Source organism: Podarcis melisellensis, assembly GCF_964234715.1.
Source record: "Podarcis melisellensis genome assembly, chromosome: 14".
Lineage (NCBI taxonomy): Eukaryota > Metazoa > Chordata > Lepidosauria > Squamata > Lacertidae > Podarcis > Podarcis melisellensis.
In genome coordinates this window covers 4466939-4489939 of record NC_138546.1, presented here as the reverse complement: position 1 = coordinate 4489939, position 23001 = coordinate 4466939, and the positions used below count along the sequence as shown (strand labels likewise).

The window sequence follows — 23001 nt, the reverse complement described above, 5'->3', positions numbered from 1 at the left end:
CGTACAGATTCCGGGTCATGTGGCCAGCATGACTAAGCCGCTTCTGGCAAACCAGAGCAGCGCACGGAAACGCTGTTTACCTTCCCGCCAGAGCGGTACCTATTTATCTACTTGCACTTGACGTGCTTTCGAACTGCTAGGTTGGCAGGAGCAGGAACTGAGCAACGGGAGCTCACCCCGTCGCGGGGATTCGAACCGCCAACCTTCTGATCGGCAAGTCCTAGGCTCTGTGGTTTAACCCACAGTCAACCCACATCACATCCAATTGTTGTCGACAGGCTCCCTGCCCCTCCGTTTGGCTTCTAGGGCAAAAGATGGCGGATCCGTACCGCTGCCACCGGTGAGTTCTCCTTTGCCAGATTGCGAGAGGCTGGAACGGTCCTGGGTTCGGATGGCAGCAGGACTCGCGGGGGCTTGCTGGGGGCCGCCGGTTCAGAAACAACCTTCTTCCCCATCGGCTCCTCGCTGGGTGCGGAAGAAGAGCGTTTTATGCCAGACATTCCTCCAACTGTTGGGAAAGGAAGGCAAAAAAAGTCTCAAGAAGGAAGCAGGACTGACCTAAGGTGGTTAGTCTGACCCTTATATTTCCCTCCCCTTATGGTTTTGATGAGGCTGCATTTTAAATTGCATTTTAACCTGTATTTTAAATTGGTCCCCCCCCCTTATTATGTTTTTCTGTAATTTTACTGTTGTTAGCTGCCCTGAGCCTGGCTCTTGCCAGGGAGGGCGGGGTATAAATAAAATTTATTATTATTACTATTATTATTATTATTATTATAGATCAATGCCCCAAACTGAGAAAACGTCAGCCGAAAACTAATTTGATCTAATAAGCGGAGGCTGCAGTCTTTCAGTGTAACACAACCTCCTTTGTCAACCAGGTAGACCTCCAAAGGTTTTGGAGAGCAACTCCCATCAACCCCAGTTTGGGGAAGACTGGCTTAATGGATCTCACTGGGCTGTCAGGGGAATAAGTAGCTCAGACGCAATGAATAAGACATTCCACCAATACTTTTAAAGCACAATGGGTACCCCTTTAAACCATCATGGCTTCCCCCAAGGAACCCTGGGAGCTGTAGTTTGTTGAGGGTGCTGGGCGTTGTTAGGAGACCCCATTTCCCCTCACGGAACTACAGTTCCCAGAGTTCACTGGGAAGAGGGGTCAATGGTTAAACCACTCTGGAAACTGGTTCTGTGAGGGGAAACTGGGGTTTCCTAACACCCAACAATGACTAACACAGTGACTGAAAGCTGTCGCTTCCATCTAGTTGCTAGAACCTTTTTTTTTTTGAAGCGTTCATGCCAGCTGCAGATCTATTTTCAGACAAAAGCTCTGCAGGAGAAAAGGAAGGGAAGAGGGAAAATTACTTACTTGGCGACCGTCCATGGAAATAATTATAATATTGGGAGACATAGGTGAGGATGCTCAGTCTGTCGGGCACTTTGAGAGCGACCATGTCCTCAGCGTCCAACAAGGCCGGGATGCCCAGTTCCATTTCGGCCACTTTGAAAGCCTATCAGTTGCAAACAGAGGAGAAAAGGAGACCTGATGGTTGATTTTTTTTTAAAATTTAATAATTTTTATTAAGTACAAATTAGAAAACATACATATCTACAAGAAAAGAAAATACAAAGGAAAAAGAAAATACATATAACCAAGGAAAAAAATTAGAGAATACTTTGCCTCTTTTCATATTTACAGTTATTTATACCTCTATAAAATGCTATTTACAATAAAGGAGTGAAATGAAAGATATCAGAAAAAAAGAAAAAAAGAACAAAGAAAAAAATAAAGCAAAAGAAAAGGATCATAGGTGAAAACTCTGGGACAAAAGAGCAAGGTTTTTTAAAAGGCTTTAAATAAATGACAACAGCAAAAACAACATCACTAAGTCAAAGACCATTGTTTCCATCTGCCCACTGCTACCAATGCTGGTGGAAGGTGGTCCTTCTGGGTCTCAACTGGCGACTCTCCATGAAGCTCCACCATCTTGAATCCATTACAGTTTTACACAGCTGAGCAGAGAGATCTTAAAATCAGCTTCCTGGTTGAGTTTCCTCCGCCCTCCTGATTTGTATTAGAGCTTGGCCTGTTCTAGACTCCCCCTCTCCTCGTTTTCCTAGAGAACAATATCTGTCTTTTCTTTTTCTTTCTTTTTTATACTTTTATTTTGCTTTAAACAAATACAGATAAATATAAACAACCAAAATTACAAAAGAAAAACCCTTAATAATAAGAATGGAAAAAGCTAAAAAAAAATCAAAGTACATGGCATAAGGGATTAAACCACAGAGCCTTGGACTTGCCGATCAGACGGTTGACGGTTCAAATCCCCGCGATGGGGTGGGCTCCCATTGCTCGGTCCCTGCTCCTGCCAACCTAGCAGTTCGAAAGCACGTCAAGTGCAAGTAGATAAATAGGTACCACTCCAGTAGGAAGGTAAATGGCGTTTCCGTGCGCTGCTCTGGTTCACCAGAAGCGGCTTAGTCATGCTGGACACATGACCCGGAAGCTGTACGCCGGCTCCCTCGGCCAATAAATCGAGATGAGCGCCCCAACCCCAGAGTTGGCCACAACTGGACCTAATGGTCTTTACCTTTACCTTTACATGGCATAAAACATAAGCTAATATGGGAAAGAAAAAAAGAAAGAAGGAAAAGGAAAGAAAAAGGAGGAGGGGGGAGAAAAAGAAAAAGAAAAAACAGGAAAATGAGCCAAAACACGCTTCCGTCAAGGTCACAACAGATCATTATTCTTATCAATTCTCTCTATCTGCATTCCATAGAATCCCTCATCTTGGTATCAGGGAACATTTCCCTATGCGGTATCATTCTAAACATAACCAGGCCTTTATTGCTGAACCCTTGTCCCCTAGATAATTATTTAAACATTCCCATTCATCTTTCACCATCTTTTTAGGTTTATCTCTTATTGCATTCTTTTTCTTTTTAAGGCTTTTATGGCAAGTCGCAGATACAGTAGCTTACTTTTACCCAACTGCTTTAAAGAACAAAATGTAAATATACAGGGCTTACAGCAATGCGGTGACCACCATGTTTTGGGGGACAGAAAATAAGAACTTTGGGTGAGAAGAGAGACCTCCCACAGCCCCGGCAACCACGACTTGCTGTGGTTCAGCAGGGTCAGGTATGGCCGGATGAGAGTCGTCCCTTAATGGCTATACTGCAAGTAGGCTAGCCCAACCCAGCTTGATGTTCTCCAGATGTTGGCTTGGGCTGATGGGGGCTGGAGTTCAACAACAGCTGGAGGGTGTCAGGATGAAGAAAACCGCAGGAGGCAATGAAGAGATCTGCTGGTCCAGGTTGCATGTAACAAAAAAAATCCCCTGCGTTGCAAACACAGACCAACTTAAGCAATAAGAGGCAGCGTGTGGCTAATCATGTTCTAACAACATATATACAGTGGTAGCTCGGGTTAAGTACTTAATTCGTTCCGGAGGTCCGTTCTTAACCTGAAACTGTTCTTACCCTGAAGCACCACTTTAGCTAATGGGGCCTCCTGCTGCCGCCGCGCCGGCGGAGCACGATTTCTGTTCTTACCCTGAAGCAAAGTTCTTAACCTGAAGCACTATTTCTGGGTTAGCGGAGTGTGTAACCTGAAGCGTATGTAACCTAAAGCGTATGTAACCTGAGATACCACTGTATATCACCTATATTATTTCACAGTTCTTGAATAGAGAACATATGGTGGAGATACAGCTAATAAAATAAATCAATATTGTATGAACAAAATTGGAGAAGGTAGTCAATCGAGGCAAACAAGCCTGAAGAAGTGTGCATGAACACGAAAGCTCATACCAAGAACTAACTTAGCTGGTCTCTAAGGTGCTACTGGAAGGATTTTTTTTATTTTGTTTCGACTACGGCAGACCAACACGGCTACCTACCTGATAATAATTTCATAATTATCTGTCTAGGTATTATAACCAAATCAGCAATTTTTGATATAACTGTAAAAACTACTCTGAAAATTTATTATTTCAAAAATGAAACCTTCATCTGGTTGTGAATATTAAGATAATACCAGCAAGAATGAGTCTTTCTGTAAAAAAAAAAAGATTTAAATCAAGTCTTACCTTACTGTTTAGGGAACTTTTTAAATATTTAATGCTGTATTGTTTTAAACACTTGATTGGAAGCCGCCCAGAGTGGCAGGGGAAACCCAGCCAGATGGGCGGGGTATAAATAATAAATTATTATATTATTACTGACTAGTGATTTAAATAAGCCTTACTGACTAGTGATTTAAATCGTGATTTAAATCGATTTGAGTTAAATCAAATCCACCCTGCTGTGGAGTATGATAATGTATTTTCCTTGCCAGGAGGAATCTAGGGGTCTGTTTGTATAGATGCCTTTCTGCCTATTCCCGCCTCTGGCCCAGCCCAGCCCAAGCATGAGGCCCCCGAAAAATCTCCCACAAGGGAATGAAGCACCCCAACACTCAGCTGAACTAAAGCCTGGTTTCGGGGCTCAGGAATCGGGAGGCAAAACAAAGCCCAGAGGCAAAGGGATGTCAGAGTAGCCTCTTTGCGGCATCATCCCAGCACTCAGCGGAGGGTCAAGAGATCATTGTGGATTTTAGGAAATGTAAATTGAATATTCAGCTACTTATTATTGAGGGGAAGTGCGTGGAACAGGTCTCGGTGTTTCAATTTCTGGGATTGGAGTTGAGAGACGACCTAACCTGGGGAGAGAACAGCAAAGACCTGGTGAAGAGAGCACAGCAGAGGTTATATTTTCTGAGAATCCTCCGGAAAAACAATCTCTCAAAGGACCTGTTGATGGCATTTTACCATTGTACTGTGGAGAGTGTACTAACTTATGGTCTGTGTGTGTGGTTTGGGAGCTGCATGGCCAGGGAAAAACCAATGCTGTCCAGGGTTGTAAAGACTGTGGAGAGAATAATTGGGTGCGCTCTTCCCACCTTAGATCAAATCTCTGCTGCCAGGTGCCATAAGAAAGTGGCAGAGATAGCACAGGATAGTACGCACCCCGGAAATGATCTCTTTCAGCTTCTGCCTTCTGGAAGAAGGTATAGGGTTATAAAGGCCAGGACTAGCCACCTGAGAAACAGTTTCTACATTAATGCAATTCTGGTTCTAAACGCAGCATAAGGGGTCTTTGTAGTATAGTGTATTTAAAAATGGGGTTTTAGAGTTTTTAGGGATTTTCGAATGTTTTATGTAGTTTTTATGTAGTTTTATGTAGTTTTTACGTAGTTTTTCAATTTCATTGTTCCGCAAAGGACAATGACAATAAAGATATCGTAATCGTAACGTAAGTCACTAGTCCTCATGGAAATGTTCTCTGGCTGAGGATGAGGCTTCCGAGGTTCATGCTGAGCAGCAGTGGAACAGATTCTGGGCCAAAGCCAAGGAAGCTCTCCTTGGAGAAGCCGCAAAATCTGCAGACCATCTTCTTCACAAGGCACATTCCATTCTGAATGCATTCATTCATTCATTCATCCAGCCAGCCAGCCCACATTCAGATTTCTGGAGCCAGCACAGAGCCGGATGGGTGGTCCGAATGCTGTGCCTCTGTTGGGAAACATCTGTGCAAGACAACAGCTCCCTCCCCCCCTCCAGAAATGCAATTTTCGGTAAACACAAGCAAATGAGCAGGGCACGGTCCAGTTTCCAAATGGGAAGGCAGAGTCTAGGGAGAGGTTGCAAAAAAATAAAATATAGAAGCCAGCGAGGTGCAAGGATAGCAGGGTCAGACTGGAGACTGGGGTGATCTTGCAGACAGTAGCCAGGTTTCTGCAACACGCAGTGAGGATTCACAAATGTTGCACGACAGTATTTTAATCGTTAGAGGCAGATTTTGCTGAGTGATTCTGTTGTACCGAACCTTTCAGAATTTTGTTTGTATGGCAATAAAGGTTTGAGACAGGGGTGACCCAGGTTCAAATCCTACCCTCTCCATTCAGTCATGAAGCCAATAATAATAATAATAATAATAATAATAATAATAATAATAATAATAATTTATTTATATCCCACCCTCCCCAGCCGAAGCCGGGCTCAGAGCGGCTAACAACATTAAAGTAATACAGCATTCTAAAATCCATTAATTATAAAATCAGTTCAAATCAAATTAATAGCAACCATTGGGCTAGAGTTCTGTAAAGAATTACCAAAGGAGGGGGTCAGACTGTGCCCTGGCCAAAGGCGTGGTGGAACATCTCCATCTTGCAGGCCCTGCAGAAAGATGTCAAGTCCCGCAGGGCCCTGGTCTCTTGTGACAGAGCGTTCCACCAGATTGGGGCCACAGCCGAAAAAGCACTGGCTCTAGTTGAGGCCAGCCTAACTTCTCTGTGGCCTGTGGCCTGGGACCTCCGAAGATGTTTTTGTTTGAAGACCGTAAGGTCCTCCGTGGGACATACCAGGAGAGGTGGTCCCATAGGTACGAGGGTCCTAGGCCGTATAGAGCTTTAAAGGTTAATACCAGCACCTTAAACCTGATCCTGTACTCCACCGGGAGCCAGTGCAGCTGGTATAGCACCGGGTGAATGTGATCCCGCGGCGAGGACCCAGTAAGGAGTCTTGCCGCAGCATTCTGCACCCGCTGGAGTTTCTGGGTCAGTCTCAAGGGCAGCCCCACGTAGAGCGAGTTACAATAATCCAGTCTGGAGGTGACCATCACATGGATCACAGTGGCCAGATCAGGGCGAGAGAGGTAAGGAGCCAACTGCTTAGCTTGGCGGAGATGAAAAAATGCCGCCTTTGTTATAGCTGCAATCTGCGCCTCAGTGGAAAGGGAAGTGTCGAAGATTACACCAAACTCTTAACGGACGGTGCTGGCACTAGTTGCTCCCCCGCAAGAGATGGGAGTTGCCCCCCATATCGTCCCGACCCAGCCAAAGGACCTCGGTCTTCAAAGCCTACTGGGCAAGTCTATGGCTAACTTACCCCACAGGGTTGCTGTGAAGATAAAACAGGAAGGAGGGCTATCTATGCTGTTCCACAGTCCTCAGAAAAACGTGTGTGTGTTTAGTATTTATTTATTTATTTATCGCACTTCCACCCCACCTTTCTCTTCAAGGAGCTCAAAGTATCATGCATGGTTCTCCACCTCATTTAATCCCAAAACATCCCTGTGAGGTAGATTAGGCTGAAAGGCAGTGACTGAACCCCAAAGTCACTCAGGAAGCTTCACGGCCATGTGGGGATTTGAACCCTGGTCTCCCAGGTCCTAGTCCGGCCTCGCCACTTGCCTCACAGAGACACATTTCCCCAAATCCATGTGGATACGCTTATTCTTCAATCCTTCACCTCTCCCCCTCAAACAAATTACAAACTTGCAAAACCGCCTTGAGGATCTGGGTGTGTATGAGTGTTGGTGACGGCACGGGCATTGGCCAATAGACACCCCTGGTGTCCAGCTTTTCCCTCCCTGCAGTTGACCACATTGGAAATCTTGCAGAACTGGTTTTTCAGAGCTCAGACAGAAAAGGGCGGCGCTCTTTGTCCTGAACAGTAAAGGATACTTTCTATATTAGCCCACGGCTCAAACAAATTCCTGGTTTTCTTCTCTGGCAGCAGGGCAAACGAGCGGCAGCCTTTGGTTCGATTCAGGGCACACTGCCAAGCATTTTGTACAAAGTGGCAAACGTCGATTAAACAGGTACAGATGGAGTAGTGTTTGAATTGACCCAAAGGCTGCCAGATGCAGGCAGAATGGAAGAACGGTTAAGCTTCTTGGCAAGCTGTCTAAATTTATGGTCCGTTTGTTTTGATCTAATCTATCCAGGGCCAAAGCATGGGGCAGAGAGGAGGGGCAGAGTGGCACCACGAGGGCACAGCAAACATGACGTCACAGCCGGAAGCAGAACTGGAAAATCTTACCAACTGGTTGTTTTCGTAGATGTTTTCTTTGCTCAGAGCATCGAAGTTTCTGGAAAAGAAGGTCAAAGAGAAGGAAGGTTTAAGCCAAGCGAGCGAGACCGGGCACCGAGAACTTTATTCAGCTGGAGAGTGGAGCATGCGATCCTGCTGGGTGCAGGGATCTGAGTTTCAAGTGTGTTCCCTGCAGGGATTATTGCAGGCAAAGCAGCACCCGGCAGGATTGAACCCTCAGCTCGCCAGCTCCGCTCACCATTTGGGGTGCTGTGATCTCGCACGATTTCCTCAGTGTTTTCACCGGGGCTGTGATCTTGGGCATTTTGAGGTGCCATGCCTGAAAAGCGCTTTTTCAGGGAGAGATTGCAGCGTGGAATCATGGGAGATCGCAGCACCCAAAATGGCTGTCGTGCCCTTGCAAGAAAGAAAAAAAGGGATAACATCCCAGAATATGGCGTCCTGGTTTTTCCCTTTTGATGTGCTGGAGGGAACGGAACGAGGGCCTCCTAAGAATTCCCAGCACCCTTAAAAAACTACAGCTCCCAGGATTCTTTGCAGGGTGAAGCCATGCCTGTTTAAAATAGCATGGTGCTGTTTTAAATGTATGCTGTTAATGTGGCCAAAGAAGCAGGTAAAGGTAAAGGTAAAGGTAAAGGGACCCCTGACCATTAGGTCCAGTTGTGGCCGACTCTGGGGTTGCGGCACTCATCTTGCTTTACTGGCCGAGGGAGCCAGCGTACAGCTTCCGGGTCATGTGGCCAGCATGACTAAGCCGCTTCTGGTGAACCAGAGCAGTACACGGAAATGCCATTTACCTTCCTGCCAGAGTGGTACCTATTTATCTACTTGCACTTTGACATGCTTTCAAACTGCTAGGTTGGCAGGAGCAGGGACCGAGGAACGGGAGCTCACCCCGTTGCGGGGATTCGAACCGCCGGCCTTCTGATCAGCAAGCCCTTGGCTCTGCGGTTAAACCCACAGCGCCACCCGTGTCCAGAGAAGTTTATTAAAAGAACCTTCCAAACTTGCTGAGGAACATGAACCGGTGCAACCATCTCCAAATCCTATAGCAGCCATCCCAAACTCCATGCATCTCCAGAGATCTTGAACTACAACTCCCTTAAGCCTGGGAAATGCTGGCTTGCAGTCGCCTCTGATCGCAGACCAAGCCACAAGCAACCAATTGTCCGCCGAGTGGGTGAGAGACTCTGTACAGGGAGACAGTGGTACCTCTGGTTAAGAACGGGATCCATTCCGGAGGCCCATTCGCAACCTGAAAAGAACGCAAGCCGCTTCTGCACATGCACGTGACGTCATTTTGAGTGTCTGTGCATGCGAAAGCGGCGAAACCCAAAAGTAACCCTTTCTGGTACTTCCGGGTCGCCGTGGGACGCAAGCTGAAAACGCTCAACCTGAAGCAAACGTAACATGAGGTATGACTGTATCTTGGTTTTCAAACGCCTTGGTACTCATATAACTTGGAACCCAAACACTGCAAACCCGGAAGTAAGTGTTCTGGTTTGCAAACTTTTTTCAGAAGCCGAACATGCTCCATTTTGAGTATTAAACTGAGGTCTATCTGTTTTTGCTACTTATTTAGGGGTTTTGCTTTTGCACCTCTTTGTTGCTTTGTTTTTGTGACTGTGTAGAACCCAGTTCAGCTACTGATTGATTGATTGACTGATTGTGTGACCGCAGTACAGTGGTACCTCGAGTTACAAACGCCTCAGGTTACAAACGCCTCAGGTTACAAACTCCGCTAACCTGGAAGAGTTATCTCGAGTTGAGAACTTTGCCCCAGGATGAGAACGGAAATCATGTGCCGGCAGCACAGCAACAGCAAGAGGCCCCATTAGTGAACACACGCCTCTAGTTGAGAACAGTTTCAGGTTAAGAACGGACCTCTGGAATGAATTACCGGTAAGTTCGTAACTAGAGGTACCATATGGTTTATTACTTTCATTTTATGGATCAGTGGTCTTGTTAGATAGTTAAATTAGGGGTTGTTTTTAAATGTCTGGAATGGATTAATCCGTTTTGCATTACTTTCTTTGGGAAAGTGTGCCTTGGTTTTGGAACGCTTTGGTTTTGGAACAGACTTCCAGAACGGATTAGGTTTGAGAACCAAGGTACCACTGTACTGGGAAGAACTGGGCAGCTAGCAGGCATTTTCCACTGCAGTTTTAGGGAAGCATGACTCAGCACCAATGAGTCATCAAAAATCAGATTGAAAACACATTTCCTCCGAAGGCATAGCTGGTTGGGCAATGCAAATGCCACAAAGGAGCCAAAAACCCACGCTGATCTTTGCTCTTTACTACTCCGGCTCAAGACTTGAAAGGAAATCATCACCACCCGAGCTTTAAGTTTATAATCCTGCCGCAATTTGGAGGCAGCGCCCTCGCTTTCTCTTTCATTTCCACCTGGGCATTAACCTTAAGACCCACCTGGCAGGTGCGAAGTTCGGCACGCAAACGCAGAGGTTAGGCACGGAAGGAAAGTCCCCTGCTGACTTGCGTGTCCAGCCACAGATAAGGAGACTGGAGCAGGACAGTAGAGTGATAAAAGGAGAGGTGGAAGAGATGGAAAGAAGATAAAGTCCCGACCAGAGAAGAATGGCAGATGAAGTTGATGGACTATGCTGAAATGGCTAAAATGACCGGAAGAATCAAAAATCAGGAAGACCTTTCCAATAGTTTGACCGGCTGTGCAATGGTTAGAGCAGGCTCCCTCAACCCTGGCCCTCCAGGTGTTTTGAGACTACAATTCCCATCATCCCTGACCGCTGGGCCTGCTAGCTAGGGATCATGGGAGTTTTAGGCCAAAAACATCTGGAGGGCTGAGGTTGAGGAAGCCTGGGTTAAAGGATTGAATCCTGCTTCAAAACCTCACTCAACCACAAAGTTCACTGACTAGCCTCAGGCCATTTGCTCTGTCACAGCCTATCCTACAAATATAGTAAATGAAACTATAATGGCAAGCAAGTAGCAGTCCTAGTATGATTATTATTATTATTATTATTATTATTATTATTAATTTATTTATACCCCACCCAGTGGTGTAGCGTGGGGGGTGCAGGGGGGGCTGGCCGCACCGGGCGCAACATCTGGGGGTTAGGGTTAGGGGGCGCAAATCCACGGGTTAGGGGGTGCAAATTACTTGCCTTGCCCCGTGTGCTGACAACCCACGCTACGCCACTGACCCCACCCATTTGGCTGGGTTTCCCCAGCCACTCTTGGTGGCTTTCAACAGAATATTAAAATACAATAGTCTATTAAACATTAAAAGCTTCCCTAAAAAGGGCTGCCTTCAGGTGTCTTCTAAAAGTCAGACAGTTGCTTATTTCCTTGACATCTGGCAGGAGCGTGTTCCCCAGGGCGGGCGCCACCACCGAGAAGGCCCTCTGCCTGGTTCCCTGTAGCTTCACTTCTCACAGTGAGGGAACCGCCAGAAGGCCCTCAGCGCTGGACCTCAGTGTCCAGGCAGAACAATGGGGGTGGAGAAACTCCTTCAGGTCTACTGGACTGAAGCTGTTTAGGGGTTAAAGGTCAGCACCAACACTTTGAATTGTGCTCAGAAATGTGCTGGGAGCCAGTGTATGTCTTTCAAAACCGGTGTTATATGGTCTCGGCGGCTGCTCCCAGCCACCAGTCTAGCTGCCGCATTCTGGATTAGTTGTAGTTTCCAGGTCACCTTCAAAAGTAGCCCCACATAGAGCGCAAACTGAATTCACTAGTCCATCTTACTTGACGTTTGGACATTGCTACTGTTGCTCTCCAGTTTTCTGAAGTGCCCTTTGCTGGAATGTGAGTTTATCCTTCCCTGTACATGCAAACAACGCAGCTGAAGAGAAGCTGGAAACAGTTGCTTGGTTGTCCTCCGCTCCCCCGAAGGATCCTGCCCCTGCTCACATCTCAGCTCAGGGCAAGGAAGGACAAGGGGTCTGAGACTGACCCTGAGTCACTGACCCCCACATGCCTGTGGGAAGTTTCCAGCATCACCATATCAACATCCTGGGAAAGGCTTGACCTGTTGATTTCTGCCTGTCGTGCAAAAAAACCCCCACTCAGTAGAAGCCAAGCACAAGGGCATGCGGTCTCCTCTATCATTTCACAGCTGCTTAAAAAAGGACATTTTTGCAAGTGCAACTTGTCTCGCTGTAGGAAAGGGGAGAAACAGCACAGAATAAAATTCCCCCCTCCAAATTCTACACAACTATTAAAGGCACAGGAGTTCAAACAGACCTGCCTGGTGCAGTAATGAAACTGGAGTGGAAATCTAATCAAGATGTTTTATAGATGGTCCTTAAAGGTAAAGGTAAAGGGACCCCTGACCATTAGGTCCAGTCGTGACCGACTCTGGGGTTGCGGTGCTCATCTCGCTTTATTGGCCGAGGAAGCTGGCGTACAGCTTCTGGGTCATGTGGCCAGCATGACTAAGCCGCTTCTGGCGAACCAGAACAGCGCACGGAAACACTGTTTACCTTCCTGCCGGAGCAGTACCTATTTATCTACTTGCACTTTGACGTGCTTTTGAACTGCTAGGTTGGCAGGAGCAGGGACCAGGCAACGGGAGCTCACCCCGTCGCGGGGATTCGAACTGCCAACCTTCTGATCAGCAAGTCCTAAGCTCTGTGGTTTAACCCACAGCGCCACCCGCGTCCTTAACACCTACCAAAATAGCTAAAATGTATGACAAAAACAAATCTGTGCTGGAGGTGTGGTAAAACAGAGGGGACACTTATACATGTTTGGTGGACCTGTGAAAAAAATCAAAAGCTTCTGGAATATAGTACAGTGGTACCTCGGGTTACATATGCTTCAGGTTACATATGTTTCAGATTACAGACTCCACTAACCCAGAAATAGTGCTTCAGGTTAAGATCATTGCTTCAGGATTAGAACAGAAATTGTGCTCCGGCGGCACAGCAGCAGCGGGAGGCCCCATTAGCTAAAGTGGTGCTTCAGGTTAAGAACAGTTTCAGGTTAAGAACAGACCTCCAGAACGAATTAAGTACTTAACCTGAGGTACCACTGTATATGACAAGCTTAAAAAAATGTTTAAGTATAACTTTATGAAAAATACAGAAGTTTTTCTACTAGGGATAACAGACACAGGTATAGCAAGAGAAGATCAGAAAATATTCCTCTATGCCACAGGAGCGGCAAGGATCCTAACTGCTAAAAACTGGAAAAAAGAAATTGTGCCACAAAAAAGGAATGGCAAGACAAACTGTTAGCATATTGAACTGGCTAGATTAACAGAGGCACTTAGTAATGAAACTGGAGTGGAAATGAAGGGAAAGCAGGGAGAAGGGAGGGGAATTCCGCATCCTCAGAACAACACCAGGGCAGTGAAAAAAGGATTCCCGCTGTCACAGTTTGAAAGGAAAGTTGATTCCCTGGCCAGGAAGAGAACAGGCAGGGAGGGAAGTTCAAGGAAATGCCTGAGGGAGGTGGGAGGGGCTGGCAGGAAGCAGGAAGAGATACACGAGAAGGGGAAAAAGGAGGGTAAATAATGAAGAGACAAAGGCCACTTGGCACCATAAATAAAGGGCTGCGATGCCACTTTAAACAGCTGTGGTTTCATAGAATCATGGAACTGGGGAGGGGACCCCAAAGGTCATCTAGTCCAACCCCCGGCAATGCAGGAATCTCAACTCGATCTTATAGGACAGATGGCCATCCAACCTCTTATTAAAACCCCCCAATGAAGGTTATGGAGATATAGAGATACAGAGGAGCTCAGCCGCCTCTCCTGGCTCGGGCGCCGTTGACTCAGGACAGAGACAGGAAAGTACTGAGTTCTTTGCCTTCTCCACAGTTTCGGTGAAGACTCACTTTTACTTCTGGATCCTCAACACAAGAGATTTTTCCTTCCTCTGCTCACAAATCGGCTTCAGTTCAGCTCCTCAAAAAAACCTGGGAGCTGTGGTTTTGTAGGGTGCTGAGAGTCGCTGGGAGTCTATTGCCCTCGCACAGCTGCAGACAATCTTAATTGGCTACGAATAATCATCAAAGAAGAAAGAAGTATCAGTTCCCAGAGTGGTTCAACAACCAATCCCTCTTCCCAAGGAAATCTGGGAATTGTAGCTCCCTTGCTTTGTTGTTGTTGTTGTTTAGTCATGTCCGCCTCTTCGTGACCCCCTGGACCAGAGCACGCCAGGCACTCCTGTCTTCCACTGCCTCCCAAAGTTTGGTCAAACTCATGTTTGTATCTTCGAGAACACTGTCCAACCATCTCGTCCTCTGTCATCCCCTTCTCCTTGTGCCCTCCATCTTTCCCAACATCAGGGTCTTTTCCAGGGAGTCTTCTCTTCTCATGAGGTGGCCAAAGTCTTGGAGCCTCAGCTTCAGGATCTGTCCTTCCAGTGAGCACTCAGGGCTGATTTCCTTCAGAACGGATCGGTTTGATCTTCTTGCAGTCCATGGGACTCTCAAGAGTCTCCTCCAGCACCAGAATTCATAAACATCCATTCTTCGGCAATCAGCCTTCTTTATGGTCCAGCTTTCACTTCCATACATCACTACTGGGAAAACCATAGCTTTAACTATACAGACCTTTGTTGGCAAGATAAGCATCTTAAAAAACTCCCTTGCTACATGGGAATAATCATACTGGTCTACCTCACAGGGTCACTGTAAAGATTATCAGGAAAAAGTATGTGAATTGCTCCCAGCACTCCGCTCTTAAGGTAGATTTGCAGTGTGCGCATGTCAAACATTGGAGGCAATGACTTCAGCTCATCCATGATAATATGATAGCAGCAATCGCAGATAACAATGGCTCTCAGTGAACCATTCACAGTGGCATCAGGTGTTAAACAGGGTTGTGTTATCACCCCAACTCTATTTATTATTTTCATCGCCATGATCCTACACTTTGTCGAATGGAAACTCCCCACCGGAGTAGAAATCATATATTGACCAGATGGAAAGCTCTTTAAGCTGAATAGGCTGAAAGCAAAGAATGAGATTACCATGACTTCCGTCATAGACCTTCAGTATGCTGATGACAATGTAGTGTTTGCACACTCAGAGGATGACCTCAAAACATCCTAAATACCTTCGCAGAAGCTTATGGAAATCTTGGTCTATTGCTCAACATCCCAAAAACCAAAGTGCTGCACCAACAAGCACAAAACAACCCCTCTGCAGTGTCACAAATCCAACACAATGGTGTAACGTTGGAAAGTGTCGATCACTTCTCCTGCCTGGGGAGTTATCTTTCCACAAGGGCCGACATTCATGCCAAAATTCAGCATCACCTGAGCTCTGCAAGTACAGCTTTCTCCCGATTGAAGTGCAGAGTGTATGAGGACTGGGACATTCGCAGGGAAACCAAAATGCTTGTTTACAAAGCAACCTGGTGCCTTCATCAACGTGGTGCCCTCCTGGTGCTCTGGACCACAAATTCCCCCCCCCATGCTTGTTGGGGCTTTGGGGAGGTAACAGCACAAAAGATGCTTTTGGGGGGAGCAGCAAACTGGCAAATGATCTTTTACCGCAACTTAAGAAACAGCATAGAGAGGGTCACAGAAACCGCCCCACCAAAGCCCACTCCCTATTAACACCAGAGATATGTCTGCATCAAAATCCTGCTCAACTTCACCCAAACGTCTCCTTCCCACAGAAAAAATAAAATCTTTTCCTCTATATCCATTATGCATATCAGGCCAGTGGGCAGAATTGACTCAGCTTCTGCTGGTTGTATTGAACAGGAGAGAAGCCACACGGGGCGCTCAGGTACCATACTTGTGAAACACGGACCACTTATAAATGCCATCTCCAACTCCTTGAAAGATTCCATTGTCTCCAAAAAAGTTTACACATCACTGGGGAAGACAGGCGAACTAATGCCAGTGTACTAGAAGAAGCAAAGATCACCAGTGTCAAAACGATGATTCTTCAACATCAACTTCGTTGGACTGGTCATGTTGTTTGGATGCCTGATGATCGTCTTCCAAAGCAACTACTCTATTCCGAACTTAAAAATGGAAAGCATAATGCTGCTGGTCAACGAAAGAGGGTTAAATACTCTCTCAATGCAAATCTTTAAAAATGTAGTATAAACACTGACAACTGGAAAACACTTGTCTGCAAGCGCTCCAATTGGAGAACAGCCTTTACCAAAGGTGTTGTGGGCTTTGAAGATGCTCAAACTCAGGATGAAAGGGAGAAACGTGCTAAGAGAAAAGCACACTTGGCAAACCCTCACTGTGATCAATTCCTGCCCGGAAACCTATGTCTCCACTGTGGAAGGACATGTGGATCCGGTATTGGCCTCCACAGTCAATTACAGACTCACTGTTAAGACTGCGTTCATGGAAGACAATCTTACTTGGCTAGAGTATTCCTGTCAAGATTCAACAGGCACTTTCCAGAAACAGCTGAAGACATTTTTGATCCGACAGATAGATAAAGGAGTCTTTTCCACTATGCTTCACTGGGATTTTAATCGTGTTGTGTTTTTTTAACAGTTTTTAATTATGTTATGTGCAAACCACCTTGGGACAGTGGTTTAGAAGGTGATTAACAAATTGTAAAAATACCAAGGCAGGGGCTAGCCCTTGGGCGAGCAGATTCTGTTTCACAACTCCACCCCCGACCCTCTCGCCTGCTTTTCCTGAGAAGGATGTGGATCATGTATAAACAGCCAAACATGTGTCAGACCTGTTAGCAAAGCAAGTCAAAACAATAACAGACGGACAGGCTTTCCATCTAAACTATTTGCTTTAGCCTCCACATTCCAAGGGGTAAGTTTAGCGTCTGTTTGCTGAGAAATAAACGCTGTTTAAACACAGATGCAATCAAGAGAAAGGATATGGGACAAGAATCCTGGCTTTTTTCCAGGAAGGCTCCATTGCAAAGGTCCAGAATCAGATGGGCTCTTAAGAAGAGAGCAAAACTTATTGAATCCATCTGCGGATCTAACAATGAGACTGCAGAAGAACCTCCCTCGGGAGATGGGGAACTCTTCTTCCTCCGAGGTTTTTAAGCAGAGGTTGGGTGGCCATCTGTCCTGGATGCTTTAACTGAGATTCCTGCATTACAGGACGTTGGACTAGATGACATTTGGGGGTCCCTTCCGAAATAAAAAAATTAAGGTCTTATATATATAATAAATGTTCATAAATGTACCAACCAAGCACGTACACAGATCAGCACGGAAAGACAGTCCTGAAACCATTTTGACTCCCAAACTGACCAAATGTTTTCTCTGCAAGGAGAGAGGGGATCAGAGAACCTTCCCATTGTCTCAGGAATTGGGTGATCACCATCTCAAAGGAATGGCCAGACTACCAGGAAAGACAATCAGATAAGGCATTACCAGATAACCTGGCAGACAGGAAAAACAACACCACTCAAATTTCTGTTGTAGACCGCCTTTTCTGTGATGTAGGTATGATGTATCTGGGGGGTAGTCTTGGGTTACACCCCTCCTACGATGTATGTATGATGTATGGAGGGGTGGTCTTGAGCTCCAGGAAGGCAATTTAAATTGTCTATATAAGGACAGGCACACTTATGTTCTGGGTCTTCCTCCTTTCCTGCATGTGAGGGGAGCACCCTGTTGCAACAGATCAATAAAGATCAGGCTTACTAGCTGCTTTGCTTCTCAATATTCTCGGGTTGGCCTCTGTTATTTTCTCCGACCGATGGAGAACCTACAAAGGACTCTATAAGGGCTCTTGCGTTCCCCATAAGGGAATAAGGGCAGATTTTTGTTTATTACACTTCCAACTCAACATTTCTACAATTCTTTGACCCGTTGGTGCTGAAGACAGAGAGGAGAGAGTTGGATAGAAGCAGCGATGTAGCTCGACCGCTCATCAGCTGTCTCCTTTCTCATTTCCCACTAGTTTCTTCGTCAGATTCAGTCATATGAAAGGAAGTGGGACAAGGGCACATTATGCCACAGTGGCTCAGACAGTCATGCATAACCTCTGAGTTCATTCATCATGTGCGTTTGGGGTTTCAACAGGGATGGCGTCATCCGGTGGGCGAAGTTTGATTGTGAGCGATTCCTTTGTCTGGCCCTGGTTTTGCAGAAGTGGAGGGAAATATAGTGGACCCCCGACAGGCCTGTGGAAAACCTCTTAGTTTTCTTAACTCCCAAGAGAAGGCAGTTCCTTTTCTTTGCTTCTTAATCCTTTTGCTCCTGCAATGGACTTACTCAGAAGAAATGGAGGAGGAGGGGCTGAATTTTGTTATTTATTATTTAGAATTCCATCCTGCTTTTTGTGGGCGGCAACTGCCAGTCTGAATTAATTTTGAAGCTTTGGGAGACGAACAGTGAACTTATTAGCTTTGGGGGAATGCATGCAGCCCTAGTGTGAATCTAGGGCAAAACGGGGGGGGGGGGTTGAACTTGCTGAAATGGGAGGGGCAAGTTGTGCTGTGCAGCCCCCACTCAGGCACTCCCTATTGCAGCTGATCTCACCAGGGCTTGCTGTGACCGCCAATCAGCTGATTGCACCATCAGCTAGAAGGGGCCATGAGGGTCATTTAGTCCAACCCGCTGAAATGCAAGAATTTTTTGCCCAGCGTGAGGCTTGAACCCATGACCCGGAGATTAAGGGCCTCATGCTCTACCGACTGAGCCATCCAGGGGATTGTAGAGTTTCAGAAAAGGGCAACCAAAATTATCGATATTCCACACTAGGGATCATTAGGGAAAAGAGCTGAAAAGAAAAATGCTGGTGTCACGATGCAAATCTCAGGTGCAACTGCATTTGGAATTCCGTGTAGGGTTCTGGTCACCTCAACCCAAAAAGGAGATGGAAGAGTTGGAGAAAGTTCAGGAAAAGGCAATGCAGATAATCAAGGGGATGGATCAACAACTTTACAAGGAAAGGCACCAGAATTTGGGAGTTTTTTTGTTTAGGGAAAAGGCAAGTAAGCCTAGAACACTATTGAGTAAATGGTCTCTCCCAAAGTGTTAGAATGCCACAAGTAATTTAGTAACAAAACACAACATGTGTTATTTTTATATGATATATTTATACAAAGGCATCCATTTACAACATACGATGTTATTCTTTGGGGGGCAAAAAAATTTAAGAAAACTTCTAGCCCCAAAGGGGGGATAATGTGATAGGAATTTTATGGTCTTAGATATATGGTAATGTTCATAACTGCACATACATAGATCAACAAAGGAAGACCAACCTGGAACCATTTTGATTCCTAAACTGACCAAATCCTTTCTCTGCAAGGTTAAACTAGAAAAGCCTCCCCATTGTCTCTTTCCTCACAAATCCTGTCTCAAGGATATGTCTGTTTGAATAAGGTGTGAGCCTGTGACCTGGCCCAGGAAATAAGTATTTTACCACTGCAAAAGAATGGCCAGGCTCCCCAGGAAATCCAATCAAGTAACTTGCCAGACAGGAGATAAACTGTGACAGGAGAAAAACAACATTTAAATTTCTGTGATGTAGGTGGGATGTATCCGAGGGGTGGTCTTAGGTTACACCCCTTCTGTGATGTATGCATAACGTTTCTGGGGGTGGTCTTGATCTAGAGAATGGGAATTTCAAAAGTCTTTATAAGCCCTTGCACGGCATTTTGGGGGGTCCTCTTCCACTCCTGCGTGTGAGGGGAGCACCCTGTTGCAACAGATCAATAAAGATCAAGCTTACTAGCTGCTTTGCTTCTCAATATTCTCTGGTTGGCCTCTGTTATTTTCTCCTACCAATAGGGAACCTATGTAAGGACTCTATATGGGCTCTTGGATACCCCCAGTGGCGTAGCGTGGGTTGTCAGCACCCGGGGCAAGGCAAGTAATTTGCGCCCCCTAAACCGTGGATTTGCGCCCCCTAACCCTAACCCCCAGATGTTGCGCCCGGTGCAGCCGCCCCCCCCCCGCACCCCCCACGCTACGCCACTGGATACCCCATAAGGGAAAAGGGCATATTTTTATTTACAACAAGTAAGATACGTACAAGTTTATAAAAATTATGCATGGCATGAAGAAAGTAGATAGATAAAAGTTTTGCTCCCTCTCACAGAATACCAGAGGGTATCCAGAGAAGCTGAACATTGGAAGTTTCAGGACAGACAAAAATAATTTATCCACATAGTGCATAGTTAAATTGTGAGGTTCCCTACTGCAAAATGTGATAATGGCCACTAACTTGGAAGGCTTTTAAAGCAGATTGCAGAAATCCATGAAGGTAAAAGCTACCAGCAGTGGCTAGCCCTGACATCTCTGTATTATCACTTTTGGTTTGAGGTGAAAAAACTTATTCAGATCTCACCTCTGTCCTGAATTCCCTCGGGGGAGTTTGGCAAGCCACCCTGCGGCCTTCAGCCAGCAATAATACCACCCCTACCTCACAGGGTTGTTGTACGGATTATCAGGACAAAATTAATGAGCATGTTTTGAAAACCACCCTTCATCCAGCTTGACTCCAGGGCAGGTTACAGGTTTGTTTGTCTGTTTTTAAGAACACAAAACGAAACTGAGGGGGAAGGAACAGGCAAGTACATTTTAAAAGTGCAAAAGAACTTTTTCAAAGGCTGAGCAAACAAAAAGGTGGTGGTTTTTTTTTTTACTTGGCACCTAAAAGAAAGCCATGATGCTGCCAGGTGAGCCTCAGGTGACGGCATCCCATAACAGAGGAAGAAAGCTTCTCTCACTAAGCACCACCCACTTTGCTTGAAAAGGGAAGGCACAAACAAAGGTGGACATTGGAACATGATTTCAGAGCAAAGGCAGATTGATAAGGAAGCTTATTGGATCGACCTGGATGTTTACAGGTTAATGAATGTGAAACTCTATGGACCAAAGCAGCCTCCTGCAAACTGCTGCCCTCCATTAGTTGTTGGGCTCCAACTCCCATCAGCCCCAGCCAGCATGGCAAATGGCCAGGGGGTGATGGGCGTTGTGGTCCCCAACATCAGCACTTAAAGAGAGATATGGGACGCGGGTGGCGCTGTGGGTTAAAACACAGAGCCTAGGAATTGCTGATCAGAAGGTCAGTGGTTCGAATCCCCGCAATGGGGTGAGCTCCCGTTGCTCGGTCCCAGCTCCTGCCAACCTAGCAGTTCGAAAGCACGTCAAGTGCCAGTAGATAAATAGGTACCGCTCCAGCGGGAAGGTAAATGGCGTTTCTCTGCGCTGCTCTGGTTCGCCAGAAGCGGCTTAGTCATGCTGGCCACATGACCCAGAAGCTGTACACCAGCTCCCTTGGCCAGTATAGCGAGATGAGCGCCGCAAACCCCAGAGTCGGCCACGACTGGACCTAATGGTCAGGGGTCCCTTTACCCTTTACCTAAAGAGATATATCCCTGCATCATATTTTCTGATCAGAGCACTTTGACATTTCATCTAGCGTAGGAACAACTTTGGACCACAAACCCCAGCTGATCCTGCCTTTTGGAGACATGAAGAAGTTGCCTCCACTGACACCATCTATGTTGTTGTTGTTGTTATTATTATTATTATTATTATTATTTGCTTTAAATATTCTGCCTTTGCATGGTTTTCCCTGCCTCCTCATTTAATCCTCACCACAACCCCGTGAAGCAGACCAGGTTGAGAATAAGTGCCTGTTCCAAGATATAGCTCAGTCGGTTAGAGCATGGTGTTGATAATGCCTAGGTTGCAGGTTTGATTCCTGCACCTGAGTATTCCTGCATTGCAGTGGGTTAGACTAGATGTCCCTCAGGGTCCCTTCCAACTCTCTGATTCTATGATTTATGGCCAAGAGAACCCTGGTCACTCCCAGGCCTTTGTCCAACACTCTAACCACTGCACCACGCTGGTTTAAGTCTCTGGTAGGCTGCATCTGTCCATGGAGGTACCACTTAGCTATTCCAGAAGACCCCCCTCTGAAAGCTCTACCTGCCAGAAACTTGCCATCCTGCCCTCATCGCCCCCAGCGCTTTGCTAGGGTTCTTTGCACACACACACCAAGTCCTTAATTGCAAGGGGGTGAGACCCCTAAGGCAGCCCATTCCCCAGCTCTTTCTCTCTCTCTCCGTAGAACTCACATGAGATCCGGCCTGTGCCGATGAAGGATGGCACAGAAGGCCAAACCGTCCCGGAAAGAAGTGGTCATGTTGGTGATGCTGACATCCCGGTATCCTTGGCACTGTTGCTTGCACCACTGCTGGAGGGCTTGGATAGCTGCCATCTTGGAGGGGGGCGATGAAAATACGAGGAAGCGAAGGAGAAGGAGGAGAGAGCGGTTCAGAGCCCCTCGCCTTGGCTTCTGGGCTGCTCAGCGCAGGATTGGAGACGCTGGCGGTCTTCCGAAGCGCGCCGCCGTCTAAAGCTCTCCCCGCTCCTATCCAGCCCCCCAAGTCGCCCCGCGCCCTCCTTTTTCCATAGCAGGAGGCGAGGAAAGCTGCAGGCGAAACTGTCTGAAATCCCAGGCACACGTGTCTAGCAGCGGGGCAACGTCTGGTGGCCAGCCACGTCGCGCGTTCCAAAATGTGCCAAATTGTGGGGCGCGGGGCGGGCACTCTGTGCGAGAGACCCTCCCCAAATCCGGCGCCCGGGAAGAGCAGCGCCGGCGCAAATCCAGCCCCGCTCCCGATCGGTGGAACGGAAAGCGGCCGCGGCGCTTCCGACGTGCGCCAAGACGCACGACCTCTCCAAAAAGTACCCCAGAGGCGCCCGTAGGAGCGGGCGGGCGGCCGGGCGGAGGGAGCCCCGTAAGGAGCGATCGCGTCGGGGAGGCTCCGCCGGGAAAGCCGGAGAAACTCCAGCCTCCGGATCTGTGGGAAAGAGGAGGCGGGGAGGGAAATGAAAACTTCGGCGGCGGGGGGAGCCGGGGAGCCAATGGCCGAGCCTGGAGCGCAGGAGGGCGGTGAGCGGGACGAGACCAGCCGAACTCCGCCTCCCGGACCTCCCTTCCTGGCTGCTGTCGGGCCTCCAGCGGCGATCTTCTGCGTGCTTACTCTCCGGTGCGCTCGGGAGTGGTCCAGTGGGGTGCCCTGGCCTGATCCTATGCATGCTTACTCTGGAGTAAGGTGCGCTTCGCGCAGTTGGGAGGACCGGGTCCCTGCAAAGGATTCCCAATGGTGGGGCGAGCGGTCGGATCCTGATAGCACTTTTTTAGAAGTAAGCTCCTAGAGTCCTATAGGACGTCCAGCCCGATCCTCTTGTCTAACAGGAAAACGATCTA

General features: G+C 47.0%; 1 protein-coding gene across 3 annotated transcripts in view; it reads right to left on the bottom strand.

Annotated features, from left to right (window-relative positions):
* The window catches only part of MICALL2 (MICAL like 2), a 255853-nt gene extending 233226 nt beyond the window's left edge, over positions 1 to 22627 (bottom strand). For 2 of the 3 annotated variants that reach the window (XR_014163038.1, XM_081889144.1), the window contains exons 1-4: positions 21863 to 22627; positions 7872 to 7920; positions 1373 to 1514; positions 330 to 508 (exon numbers count right to left, since the gene is read on the bottom strand). Coding sequence is in view for 2 of the 3 variants with exons in the window: in XM_081889144.1 (XP_081745270.1) it covers positions 330 to 508; positions 1373 to 1514; positions 7872 to 7920; positions 21863 to 22005 (513 nt within the window). In the remaining variant the exon portion in view is untranslated. The remainder of the gene's footprint in view (positions 1 to 329; positions 509 to 1372; positions 1515 to 7871; positions 7921 to 21862) is intronic. The other variant, XM_081889145.1, reaches the window with a different exon arrangement.
* Between the last annotated feature and the right edge of the window lie 374 nt (positions 22628 to 23001).